This window comes from Oncorhynchus masou, chromosome 12 (genome assembly GCF_036934945.1).
Source record: "Oncorhynchus masou masou isolate Uvic2021 chromosome 12, UVic_Omas_1.1, whole genome shotgun sequence".
NCBI classification, from domain to species: domain Eukaryota; kingdom Metazoa; phylum Chordata; class Actinopteri; order Salmoniformes; family Salmonidae; genus Oncorhynchus; species Oncorhynchus masou.
Window position 1 is genome coordinate 47353526 of NC_088223.1, and position 14030 is coordinate 47367555.

Consider the following 14030-nt stretch of genomic DNA (forward strand, 5'->3'; position numbering starts at 1 on the left):
TATTGGGATTACTGTGTCATGCTCTGGAGTGGTTTGTGAACTACCTGTCAAATCGAACCCAAATCTAATTTTAGTAGGCAAGTCAGTTAAGAACAAATTCTTATTTTCAATGACGGCCTAGGAATAGTGGGTTAACTGCCAGGGGCAGAACGACAGATTTGTACCTTGTCAGCTCGGGGATTCGAACTTGCAACCTTTCGATTACTAGTCCAATGCTCTAACCACTAGGCTACCCTGTAAGTCAGACACCATAGAGTTGTGATCGGATGTGCCTCAAGGATCACCTTTAGATACCCTGTTGTTTATAATATAGATCAACAACATCGGGAGACATATTGAGACAGCTGATGACACTGTGCTCTATTCAATTGACAGCAGCTTGACTTTTGAAAAAGCTCAAACAGCTTTTACAGAATACAGAATCTGTACGATTTGAAGCTAGTTCTGAATTCCTCTAAAGTAAAATGCATGTCCCAAGTGGCGCAGGGGTTCAGGCACTGCATTGCTGCGCTTGAGTCGTCACTACAGCCTCGAGAGACCCATGAGGCGGCACACAATTGGCTCAATGTTGCCCGGGTTATTGGTGGGTTTGGCTGGCCGTAATATCCTTGTCCCATCGCGCTCTCGCGACTCGTTGTGGAGGGCTGGGTCCTCGAAAGCTGACTTTGGTTGCCAGCAGGACGGTGTTTCCTCCGCACATTGGTGCTGCCGGATTCCGGGTTATGCGAGCAGTGTATCAAGAAGCAGCGCGGGTTGGCAGCGTCCTGTTTTGGAGGATGCATGGCTCTCGACCTTCGCCTCTCCAGAGTCCGTAGGGGAGTTGCAGCGATGGGACAAGATTATAACTACCAATTGGTGAGTAAAAGCGGTAAGTACAAAAAATATATATAAAACAATAATAGTTGTTATATAAAATATATACAGTACCAGTCAAAAGTTTGGACACTCTTATTTATTCAAGCTTCCCCTGGAATGCTTTTCCAACAGTCTTGAAGGAGTTCCCACATATGCTGAGCACTTGTTGGCTACTTTTCCTTCACTCTGCAGTCCAACTCATCCCAAACCATCTCAACTGGGTTGAGGTCAGGTGATTGTGGAGGCCAGGTCATCTGATGCAGCCCTCATTCACTCTCCTTCTTGGTCAAATTGCCCTTACACAGCCTGGAGGTGTGTTGGGTCATTGTCCTGTAGAAAAACAAATGATAGTCCCACTAAGTGCAAACCAGATGGGATGGCGTATCGCTTCAGAATGCTGTGATGTCCATGCTGGTTAAGTGTGCCTTGAATTCTAAATAAATCACAGACAGTGTCACCGGCAAAGCTCCCCCACACTATCACACCTCTTCCTCCATGCTTCACATGGGAACCACACATGCCGAGATCATCCGTTCACCTACTCTGCGTCTCACAAAGACACAGCGGTTGGAAACAAAAATCTGAAATTTAAGACTAAAAGACAGATTTCCACCAGTCTAATGTCCATTGCTTGTGTTTCTTGGACCAAGCAAGTCTCTTCTTATTATTGGTTTCCTTTAGTTGGGGTTTCTTTGCAGCAATTTGACCATCAAGGCCTGATTCACGGAGTCTCCTCTGAACAGTTCATGTTGAGATGTGTCTGTTAACTTTAACTCAGTGAATCACTTATTTGGGCTGCAATTTCTGATGCTGGTAACTCTAATTAATTTATCCTCTGCAGAAGAAGTAACTCTGGGTCTTCCTTTCCTTTGGCGGTCCTCATGAGACAGTTTTGTCATAGCGCTTGATAGTTTTTACGACTGCACTTGAAGAAAGTTTGAAAGTTCTTGAAATTTTGCAAAATTATTGACCTCCATGTCTTAAAGTAATGACTGTCGTTTCTCTATGCTTATTTTAGCTGTTCTTGCCATAATATGGGACTTGGTCTTTCACCAAATAAGGCCATCTTCTGTATACCACCACTACCTTGTCACAACACAACTGATTGGCTCAAACGCATTAAGACGGAAATAAATTCCACAAATTAACTTTTAACAAGGCACGCCTGTTAATTGAAATGCATTCCAGGTGACTACCTCATGAAGCTGGTTGAGAGAACTCCAAGATTGTGCAAAGTTGTCATCAATGCAAAGGGTGGCTACTTTGAAGAATCTCAAATATAAAATAAATGTTGATTTGTTTAACACTTTTTTGGTTACTACATGATTCCATATGTGTTATTTCATAGTTCCGATGTCTTCACTATTATTCTACAATGTAGAACGTAGTAAAAATAAAGAAAACCCCTTGAATGAGTAGCTGTGTCCAAACTTTTGACTGGTGCTGTGTATATAAAATACATGGTATTTAGTCAGCCACCAATTGTGCAAATTCTCCCACTTGAAAAGATGAGAGAGGCCTGTAATTTTCATCATAGGTACACTTCAACTATGACAACAAAATTAGGGAAAAAATCCAGAAAATCACATTGTAGGATTTTTAATGAATTTATTTGCAAATTATGGTGGAAAATAAGTATTTGGTTAATAACAATAGTATATCTCAATACTTTGTTATATACCCTTTGTTGGCAATGACAGAGGTCAAACATTTTCTGTAAGTCTTCACAAGGTTTTCACACACTGTTGCTGGTATTTCGGCCCATTCCTCCATGCAGATCTCCTCTAGAGCAGTGATGTTTTGGGACTGTTGCTGGGCAACACGGACTTTCAACTCCCTCCAAAGATTTTCTATGGGGTTGAGATCTGGAGACTGGCTAGGCCACTCCAGGACCTTGAAATGCTTCTTACGAAGCCACTCCTTCGTTGCCCGGGCGGTGTGTTTGGGATCATTGTCATGCTGAAAGACCCAGCCATGTTTCATCTTCAATGTCCTTGCTGATGGAAGGAGGTTTTCACTCAAAATCTCACGATACATGGCCCCATTCATTCTTTCCTTTACACAGATCAGTCGTCCTGGTCCATTTGCAGAAAAACAGCCCCAAAGCATGATGTTTTCACCCCCATGCTTCACAGTAGGTATGGTGTTCTTTGGATGCAACTCAGCATTCTTTGTCCTCCAAACACGACGAGTTCAATTTTTACCAAAAAGTTATATTTTGGTTTCATCTGACCATATGACATTCTCCCAATCTTCTTCTGGATCATCCAAATGCTCTCTAGCAAACTTCAGATGGGCCTGGACATGTACTGGCAGGGGGACACGTCTGGCACTGCAGGATTTGAGTCCCTGGCAGTGTAGTGTGTTACTGATGGTAGGCTTTGTTACTTTGGTCCCAGCTCTCTGCAGGTCATTCACGAGGTCACCCGTGTGGTTCTGGGATTTTTGCTCACCGTTCTTGTGATCATTTTGACCCCACGGGGTGAGATCTTGCGTGGAGCCCCAGATCGAGGGAGATTATCAGCAGTCTTGTATGTCTTCCATTCCCTAATAATTGCTCCCACTGTTGTTATCTTCAAACCAAGCTGCTTACCTATTGCAGATTCAGTCTTCCCAGCCTGGTGCAGGTCTACAATTTTGTTTCTGGTGTCCTGTGACAGCTCTTTGATCTTGACCATAGTGGAGTTTGGAGTGTGACTGTTTGAGGTTGTGGACAGGTGTCTTTTATACTGATAACAAGTTCAAACAGGTGCCATTAATACAGGTAACGAGTGGAGGACAGAGGAGCCTCTTAAAGAAGAAGTCACAGGTCTGTGAGAGCCAGAAATCTTGCTTGTTTGTAGGTGACCAAATACTCATTTTCCACCATAATTTGCAAATAAATTTGTTAAAAATCTTACAATGTGATTTTCTGGATTTTTTCTCTCTCATTTTGTCTGTCATAGTTGAATTGTACCTATGATGAAAATTACAGGCCTCTCTCATCTTTTTAAGTGGTAGAACTTGCACAATTGGTGGCTGACTAAATACTTTTTTGCCCCACTGTAATTACTACCTTGGAAGGACATTCTATATTGCAAGTCTAAACTCACAAATATCTGTGAGTTTGGGTGGATGAGAAGTTGAGCTTCACCACCCATGTAGAGAACCTTGTTAGGAAACCCAAGCTGTGTTGGTTTTTATTTTATTTTCCACTAGAAAATGGTTGATTCGTTGCACTTCTCTACCTGTGTGTTGGACTATGGTGATACTATTTATGTGCAAGCCTCACGCTCTACACTGAAGGCTCTTGACTCTGTTTATCATGCAGTACTTTGTTTTGTCATCAGTCAGAGGTGTCTTACTCACCATTGTGATCGCTACAGTGCTGTCAGGTGGACATCACTAGCAACATGCAGGCTCAAACTCTGGTACATTCTTATTTACAAGGCCATTTTAGGAAAACTGCCATTTTATCTACAGATATCCTCTCTTCTAGCTCAAAATGAAAACACATACAACCTCAGCTCTCAACCTTGTTTCATGCTAAGAGTCCCGAAAATTTAGAGCCGAGCATGGAATAAGGTCCTTTCATTACTCAGCCCTCAGTCTTTGAATTCCATCCAAGCCAGCCTAAAACTCCAGGACCTAGTGTCGTGGGAGGACTTCAAAGGATAAATAGATTAACAGGTTGTTGAGAAATTTTGTTTTTCCTAGTTGCCACCTGATGTCAGTTGTTTGCATTGCCTTACGTAAAGAAGCATGTTGTTTTACTTCACACACACCACACACATGCCTGCATGCGTACGCACACACACACGCACGCACACACACACACACACACACTGTTTGTTTACTGCTGTATTTGTGCTGTTGCCAGTGTCTTTTTTCTGTGTTGTCCGTTTTGTCTTATATTGTTTGTTCTTTTTTTTTTTTTTGTCCCAGCCCACATCCCCACAGGAGACCTTTTGTCTCTTGCCAGGCCATCACTGTAAATAACAATTTATTCTTGATTTGCCTGGTTGACTTGACTTGCCTGGTTAAATAAAGTTGAATGAAATCAATAAAAATAAAGGTTCAATTAAATAAAAGTTCTAAATATCTCAACATTTGAATATGCATAGGCTTCAAGGAACTCATACAGTTCGCCTCATACGCCTCATTAAAGCTACAAAACCGTCAGTGTTCAAGCTTAACATGTGATAACAATAAAAGAGTAGAGATGAACCGGAATGACGTTAACTCTCACATGTAGCCAAAATAACTATCTGAAAGCCACACCCTTACTAAGCCACGCCTCCAATCTACTGATCTGACCCGCTGGGTCATATCTCAATAACCCAGCATCAATAACCCAACCTTGCTCTTTTTAAAGAAAACGACCCATCTAAGTGACCCAATGCCTGCAACTCAGCAGTTGGGTTATCCATACAACCCAGCATTTTGTTTTTGGTGTGGTCTATGTTATTCACTCTTCCATATTGACAAACAAACACTGTAGAGGTTCTAAAAATGAAGCTAATAATAGACCATCTCCATTCTACTCCTTCCTACCTTCTTCTTTGCAGCCCGTCCTCTGCTCTTGGTGAACTTGCTGTTGTTGTCCATGGAGGCAGCTCTACGTCGGGGGGACTTCCCGCTCTTCCCTCCCTCGGGGTTCAGCATCCACCAGGAGCTCTTCCCTGTCCCCTCGTTCTGCACACGAACAAAACGACTGTGGAGGGACAGGTTGTGGCGGATGGAGTTCTGGAGGAGAGAGTTTTGATTTAACATCCTAATAGACATCTGCAAATAACACCATTCAGGCTTTCTGTGTCTTTAAACATTTTAGGATATACTGTAAATTGCTTAAAGGAGTTGCTCAAATAATGTATGACCTCTGATTCCCCAATGATGGTGCAAATTTGTTTTCCTCAACAGTGTTCTTCCATTACAGAATCCATATCTACCTGACCTAATCTCCCCCCTAAGACAGTTGACAGTGTGATGTGTCAGTGTGTGTTTGAGGGGGCACTTCAACCAGAAACACCACAGTCCCAGCTGCTCAATAGGAGTTACAAAGAGGAGACATTACATGTATTACCTATTGGGCTTGAAGGGGAAAACTCATCTGTGAGTTTTGTCATACGAGGAGGAGGAGGAGGTGCAGAGTGAAATCAAAATAAACAGACCAGACAGATAGACGAACAGTACCATGCTCTGCGCTGTATGCACACACACACACACACACACACACACACACACACACACACACACACCCTCCCTAATGATATTTTGACTAGCCAGCTTTTTCCACTCACTCCCAGACAAGACCGCTGTTGGCAGGGCCCCCTCTCAGGTGGGGGAGGGAAGGAGAGAGGGGGAGAGAGGGGCATGTGGGCAGAAGGATCAGGATGTGGTGATATCATTCAAACATATCTGTAAATATTTGGCCTCCTGCACACAAACATACTGTTAACACAACAAATTCTCCAGTGTTAAATTTGTTAAAATAATAATTAACACTGAGTGTTAAATCAAAACTGAAAGTGTTGGGTCTGTGAACTAGAGGTCGACCAATTATGATTTTTCAACGCCGATACCGATTATTAGAGGACCAAAAAAAGCAGATACCGATTTTTTTAAACAATTTTATTTGTAATAATGACAATTACTACAATACTGAATGAACACTTATTTTAACTTAATATAATACATCAATAAAATAAAATAAATAATGAAACATGTTCGATTTGGTTTAAATAATGCAAAAACAAAGTGTTTGAGGAGAAAGTAAAAGTGCAATATGTGCCATGTAAGAAAGCTAAAGTTTAAGTTCCTTGCTTAGAACATGAGAACATATGAAAGCTGGTGGTTCCTTTTAACATGAGTCTTCAATATTCCCAGGTAAGAAGTTTTAGGTTGTAGTTATTATAGGAATTATAGGACTATTTCTCTCTATACGATTTGTATTTCATATACCTTTGACTATTGGATGTTCTTATAGGCACTTTAGTATTGCCAGTGTAACAGTATAGCTTCCATCCCTCTCCTCGCCGCTACCTGGGCTCGAACCAGGAACACATCGACAACAGCCACCCTCGAAGCAGCGTTACCCATGCAGAGCAAGGGGAACAACTACTCCAAGTATTAGAGCGAGTGACGTTTGAAACGCTATTAGCGCGCAACCTGCAAACTAGCTAGCCATTTCACATCGGTTACACCAGCCTAATCTCGGGAGTTGATAGGCTTGATGTTATAAACAGCGCAATGCTTAAAGCATTGCGAAGAGCTGCTGGCAACGAAAGTGCTGTTTGAGTGAATGCTTACGAGCCAGCTGGTGCCTTCCACTGCTCAGTCAGACTGATCTATCAAATCATAGACTTAATTATAACATAATAACACACAGAAATACGAGCCTTAGTTTCCGGATTCGACCATATTAATGACCTATCTCGAAAACAAGACGTTTATTCTTTCAGTGAAATACGGAACCGTTCCATATTTTATCTAACGGGTGGCATCCATCAGTCTAAATATTCCTGTTACATTGCACAACCTTCAATGTTATGTCATAATTACGTAAAATTCTGGCAAATTAGTTTGCAATGAGGCAGGCTGCCCAAACTGTTGCAAATACCCTGACTATGCGTGTAATGAACACAAGAGAAGCGACACAATTTCACCTGGTTAATATTGCCTGCTAACCTGGATTTCTTTTAGCTAAATATGCAGGTTTAAAAATATATACTTCTGTGAATTGATTTTAAGAAAGGCATTGATGTTTACGGTTAGGTACACGTTGGAGCAACGACAGTCCTTTTTCACGAAGCGCACCGCATCGATTATTACGCAGGACACGCTAGATAAACTAGTAATATCATCAACCATGTGTAGTTATAACTAGTGATTATGATTGATCATTTGAAAAAATAAATAAATAAAATGTAATCAAAATATATGCAAATTCTACCGAACTGTTTCGGCTGGGAAGCACGTGGACGCATTTAGGATATCCAACAGCTGGAATTTTTATTCATCTGTAATTTAGGGTTAGGAATGTTGTGCGGAGACTACCTAAGACATTTAAACAGGAACAAACATTTCAGTAACAGCTACAAAAAACTGATAGGATTAGTTTAGATTTTTTTTGTGTATTATAAGATTAATCTATCAATCAATGCACAAACATAGATATTGAAACAAACAATTCAAAAAAATCTACCTGCAATAGAGCATGCTGGGAAATATGATAATGATGGGCTGAAGTAATGTGTATGAGTTTCAGGTACCTGTATTAGGGTAAAACTTGGCCCTCAAAATAAGTCCTAATGAAATACGGATAGTATTGTGTTAAATAACATTTTTTTAATGATAATATATTTGCTTAGGATCTTACTTGGTGAATTCCATAGGACCAAAAACGGATGAATGCCACAACCAAAAGGCAAGGCACTCTGGGAAATATTTGAATTAGTCTTTACACTAAGCAGTGTGTTAAATTAACACTGCTCTGGTGTCTATGTGGGTCCACAGACTCAACACTTTCAGTGTTAATTTAACAATCTGTGTTAATTCAGTTGTTGTTTTTTTACCCTGGAGAATTTGCTGTGTATATATTGAGTCTTCCTGTGTTAAAGAGCACTGATTTGTCTTTCTCAGTATAGTTTCTATTCTATAACTACTACATCACCTTCAGATGTGGTAGAAGGTAATATAAGAAGCAGCTCTTTCTGTCTATGAAGGGATGGCTAGTTGAGGTGACTTGAGGACATATGGATAGTATGGAGATTCAGGGTCTAACAAGTCAAATACCATGCCTTAAACATTCCATTACACCCAAACACAAAAAAGCACAGATCATAATTTCCGAGACGTATGTATTTGTCACTAAAGCTCCACTTAGCTTTACTGTACTGTATGAATGCCCAGCACCATTACTCCTAGTATTCAGGATCTACTACAGCGTTTCCCAAACTTGGTCCTCGGGACTCCTGTGGGGGGGGGACGTTTCGTTTTTCCCCTAACACTACACAGCTGATTCAAATAATCAACTAATCATCAATCTTTAATCATTTGAATCAGCTGTTTTAGTGTTAGGGGAAGAAATGAAACGTGCCCCCCCCCACAGGGGTCCCGAGGACCAAGATTGGGAAACAGCTGATTCAAATGATCAAAGATTGATGATTAGTTGATTTATTTGAATCAGCTGTGTAGTGCTAGGGCAAAAACCAAAACATGCACCCCTTGGGGTCCCGATGGCCGAGTTTGGGAAACCCTGGTCTACCATGTCAAATACCAAGCCTTAAACCTTAAAACATATGTCCCTCTAGCTCTGGGGTTACAGGACAGGGCTCTGCGCAGTGGGCCTTTAATACACTTTAAGTATGGTTTGGGACCTGAGATGTTTTGTTACCATAATCAGTAAATGATCCCTGTAGCCCTCCACCCTGACTATAACCTTGTTTACAATCTATAAAGATGTGCAGGTCGTTGAGGTGTGCACTCTGAGCCAGAGATTAAGGTGCTAGTTGCTAGCGTTGCAGTGTGATTTAAAAACAAACAAAATCGAGAGGAGTATTTTCTTCAACATTTCAGTCACAACACACAAACAACCAATGGTTGTAATCCTCTTCACAATAGCTCTTAATAACACGTTTCCTGTAGGGCTCCACCCTGTTTCACCTGTACAATCCTTTACTCCCCCTCACACACACGGGTGCACACACACACACACACACACACACACACACACACACACACAAACACACACACACCTACAAACACACACACCCTAACCACATTCACCATCAAACAGAGAGAAAATATAAGCGAGCGATAAAGTAAAAAGGTAGGGTATTCTTTCGTTTCTAAAGGAGGGCCGGGCTGTGTTACAAGAGACTCCCAGAGAAATAGTTTCAAGAGATCAGTAAATTGAAATAGTTCCCCACCCAAACCATTCCTCTTTCAAGAAAATTTACTGCGGCTCTTTAATGATTTGTTATTCTTATCTCCTACTTTTTCTTTTTTTTCTCATTGGTATTTTCTTAACTGCATTGTTGGTTAATTAAGGTCTTGTAAGAAAGCATTTCGCTGTAAGGTCTACAAATGTTGTATTTGGCGCATGTGACAAACACAATTTGATTTGATTATTTGACAGTCGGATAATTTATAATTCACAACCACATAGCAATATGTACAGTATAATCTCACCACCCAGAACCAAATTTTGCTGTGCATGTTTTCCAGTCACAAGAGACCCAACTTGGCTAGACCAGTGGGTTCTGTGAGGCAAGATCTGATTAGCCTGGATCTACTCGAAGGGGGTTTGAGTAACACTTTCTCTTCATGACTCACTTCCACTCTGTGTGTGTGTGTGGGTGAAATCAAAGTTCATTAGTCGCATACATAGATTTGCAGATGTTATTGCTATAATGCTTATATGTCTAGCTCCAATAGTGCAGTAATATCTAGCAATAGAAAATAAAAACAAGCAATACACACATAATCTGCCCCACAGAAAAATATATATAGGATGAGCCATTACTATAATACAGTATATACATACAGTGTAAGTGGGTGAAACAGTATGTAAACACTATTAAAGTGGCCAGTGTTCAATGACTATGTACATAGGGCAACAGTCTCTAAGTGCAGGGTTGAGTACCCGGTGGTAGCCCGCTAGTAACAGTGGCTAAAGTTCAGGGCAGGGTACTGGGTGGAGGCCAGTTAGCTGTTTAACTGTCTGATGGCCTGGCGGTGATACAGCCTGACAGGATGCTCTAAATGGTGCATCTGTTGCCGTTTGTGAGGGTCTTAGGGGCAAAGCCACATTTCTTCAGCCTCCTGAGGTTGAATAGGTGCTGTTGCGCCTTCTTCACCTTGCTGTTTGTGTGAAGGGAACATTTCACCTTGTCAGTGCTGTGCGCGCCGAAGAGTTTCTGACCATCTCCACTGCGACCCCATCGATGTGGATAGGGCTGTGATCTCTCTGCTTTCTCCTGTAGTCCACAATCATCTGCTTCGTTTTGTTAATGTTGAGGGAGAGGTTATCTTCCTGGCACCACTCCGCCAGGGTTTTCACCTCCTCCCTGTAGGCTGTCTCGTCATTGTCGGTAATCAGGCCTACGACTGTTGTGTCATCAGCAAACTTGATGATTGAGTTGGAGACGTGCATGGCCAAGCAGTCATGGGTGAACAGGGAGTACAGGAGGGGGCTGAGCACGCACACCTGTGGGGCCCCCGTATTGAGGATCAGCATGGCGGAGGTGTTGTTGCCTACCTTCACCACTTGGGGGTCGGCCCGTAAGGACGTCCAGGACCCAGTTGCACAGGGAGGAGTTCATTGGCAGCTCAATGTTGTTTTCCTCGAAGCAGGCAAGGAAGATGTTTAGCTCGTCCAGGAGTGAGACGTCGGTGTCCGCAACGTGGCTGGTTTTTCCTTTGTAATCTGTGATTTTCCCTGCCACATATGTGTCTGGGCCATTGAATTGTGACTCCACTTTGTCCCTGTAGTGTTGTGTGTGTACTTGTTCTTATATCCTTGTAGGTACTTGAAATCCCCAAATGTCCCCACAAGGATAGAAAACAAGTAAAATTCTCCCTATTGAGTACAAAGGCTATTTTAAGCTCAGGGGTTAGGTTTTGTGTGTGTGTGTGTGTGTGTGTGTGTGTGTGTGTGTGTGTGTGTGTGTGTGTGTGTGTGTGTGTGTGTGTGTGTGTGTGTGTGTGTGTGTGTGCGTGTGAATGGATTGAGTTGAAGAAAGTAAGTATTGGAATAAGAGCTTAATTAAAGAGGTTCATCAATACAGTGGTTGTAGAGAATGGGAACCATGGTAACTAAGCCATGAAGACTGAAGAATCTCACCTGTTTAAACCTGTGTGTCTTATGGGGGGAGGTGTTTACCAGGAGGCTTAAATGAACACACACACACACACGTTTGTTTTACTTTCCTTGTGGGGACCAAACAATTGATTCCCATTCAAAATCTTTAAAAAACAACAACCTAACCTTAACCCCAAATCACTGACCCTAACTCCTAACCCTAACTGTAACCTTAATTGTAACCCTAAACCTAACCCCTAAGCCTAAAATAGTATTTTTTTCTTGTGGGGACCGGTAAAATGTCCCCACTTGTTTGAATATTCCTTATTCAAAAAACAAATACACACTATGTGACCACCTTACTTTTTGTTTTGTTTTAGTTAACAGCAGAAAAAAATGCTGGCTTAAAATCAATGCAATTTGCCTTATTTAGTAAACCAGCACTGGCTAAATATTAGACAGAACACATGCTGGGTTATTTTGACCCAGCAGCTGGGTCTTTTTTTATGGAATCAATAGGTTATTTTTTCCCCACCTGTGAGAGTAAATGTCATTCTTGTTCATCATGCTAATTTGGTACACTGCCAATGTCATTAAAAAAATTTTTTTACATGACATTCTAAAATAATATTAATAACATTAATATTTACATATTGTATAAAAGTGGTAACTATCCCAACTTTGGGATTTTCATAGGCTTTAAGAAACTCCTACAGTTGTGTAAGCCTCATTAAAGCTACAAAAACGGTGTAACGGTGTAACGGCGTTCTTCGTTTGTCGCAAGAAAGTCGGACCGAAATGCAGCGTGTTGGTTACTCATGTCTTTAATGAAACAAATGACGATACATGAAATAACTTATAAATACAAAAACAACAAACGGAACGTGAAAAACCTATACAGCCTGTCTGGTGAACACTAACACAGAGACAGGAACAATCACCCACGAAATACAAAGTGAAACCCAGGCTACCTAAATATGGTTCCCAATCAGAGACAACGAGAATCACCTGACTCTGATTGAGAACCGCCTCAGGCAGCCAAACCTATGCAACACCCCTACTCAGCCGCAATCCCAATAACTAAAAAAAACCCACTACGAAATACAACAACATAAACCCATGTCACACCCTGGCCTGACCAACTAATTAACGAAAAAACACAAAATACTAAGACCAAGGCGTGACAGAACCCCCCTCCCTAAGGTGCGGACTCCCGGACGCACCTCAAAACCATAGGGAGGGTCCGGGTGGGCGTCTGTCCATGGTGGCGGTTCCGGCTCGGGACGTGGACCCCACTCCATAAATGTCATAGTTCCTCCCCTTTGCGTCCTGGGATGATCCACCCTCGCCGCCAACCATGGCCTAATAGTCCTCACCCAGAATCCCACTGAACTGAGGAGCAGCTCGTGACTGAGGGGCAGCTCGGGACTGAGGCAGCTCGGGACTGAGGGGAAGCTCGGGACTGAGGGGCAGCTCGGGACTGAGAGGCAGCTCGGGACTGAGGAGCAGCTCGGGACTGAGGGGAAGCTCGGGACTGAGGGGCAGCTCGGGACTGAGGGGCAGCCCAGTACTGAGAGAAAGCCCAGCACTGAGAGGAAGCCCAGTACTGAGAGGAAGCCCAGTACTGAGATGAAGAAGCCAGTACAGTGAAGCCCAGATCCTGGCTGACTGAATCTGGAAGTGTTCTGGCTGACTGGCGGATCTGGAAGAGTCTGGTTGACTAGCAGATCTGGAAGAGTCTGGTTGACTAGCAGATCTGGAAGAGTCTGATTGACTAGCAGATCTGGAAGAGTCTGGCTGACTGGCAGATCTGGAAGAGTCTGGCTGACTGGCAGATCTGGAAGAGTCTGGCTGACTGGCAGATCTGGAAGAGTCTGGCAGACTGGCAGATCTGGAAGAGTCTGGCTGACCTGCAGATCTGGAAGAGTCTGGCTGACTGGCGGATCTGGAAGAGTCTGGTTGACTGGCAGATCTGGAAGAGTCTGGCTGACTGGCGGATCCTGGCAGACTGATGGCTCTGGCTGCTTCATGCTGACTGACAGCTCTGGCTGCTCCATGCTGACTGGCGGCTCTGGCTGCTCCATGCAGATTGACAGCTCTGGCGGCGTCTTGCAGACTGACAGCTCTGACTGTTCCATGCAGACTAACAGCTTTGGCAGCTCCTTGCCGACTGGCAGCTCCTTGCCGACTTGCAGCTTCTTGCAGACTGGCAGCTCCTTGCAGACTGGCAGCTCCATGCAGACTGGCAGCTCCATGCAGACTGGCAGCTCCTTGCAGACTGGCAGCTCCTTGCAGACTGGCAGCTCTGGCTGCTCCAAGCAGACTGACAGCTCTGGCTGCTCCATGCAGACTGGCGGCTCTAGCTGCTCCATGCAGACTGGCAGCTCTGGCT

At 43.0% G+C, this 14030-nt stretch overlaps 1 protein-coding gene across 1 annotated transcript in view; it reads right to left on the minus strand.

The window, feature by feature from the left end:
- LOC135550206 (forkhead box protein O1-A-like) overlaps positions 1 to 14030 on the minus strand; it is a 92012-nt gene that overhangs the window by 8410 nt on the left and 69572 nt on the right. The window contains exon 2 of the mRNA XM_064980804.1: positions 5389 to 5580. Coding sequence (XP_064836876.1) covers positions 5389 to 5580 — 192 coding nt within the window. The remainder of the gene's footprint in view (positions 1 to 5388; positions 5581 to 14030) is intronic.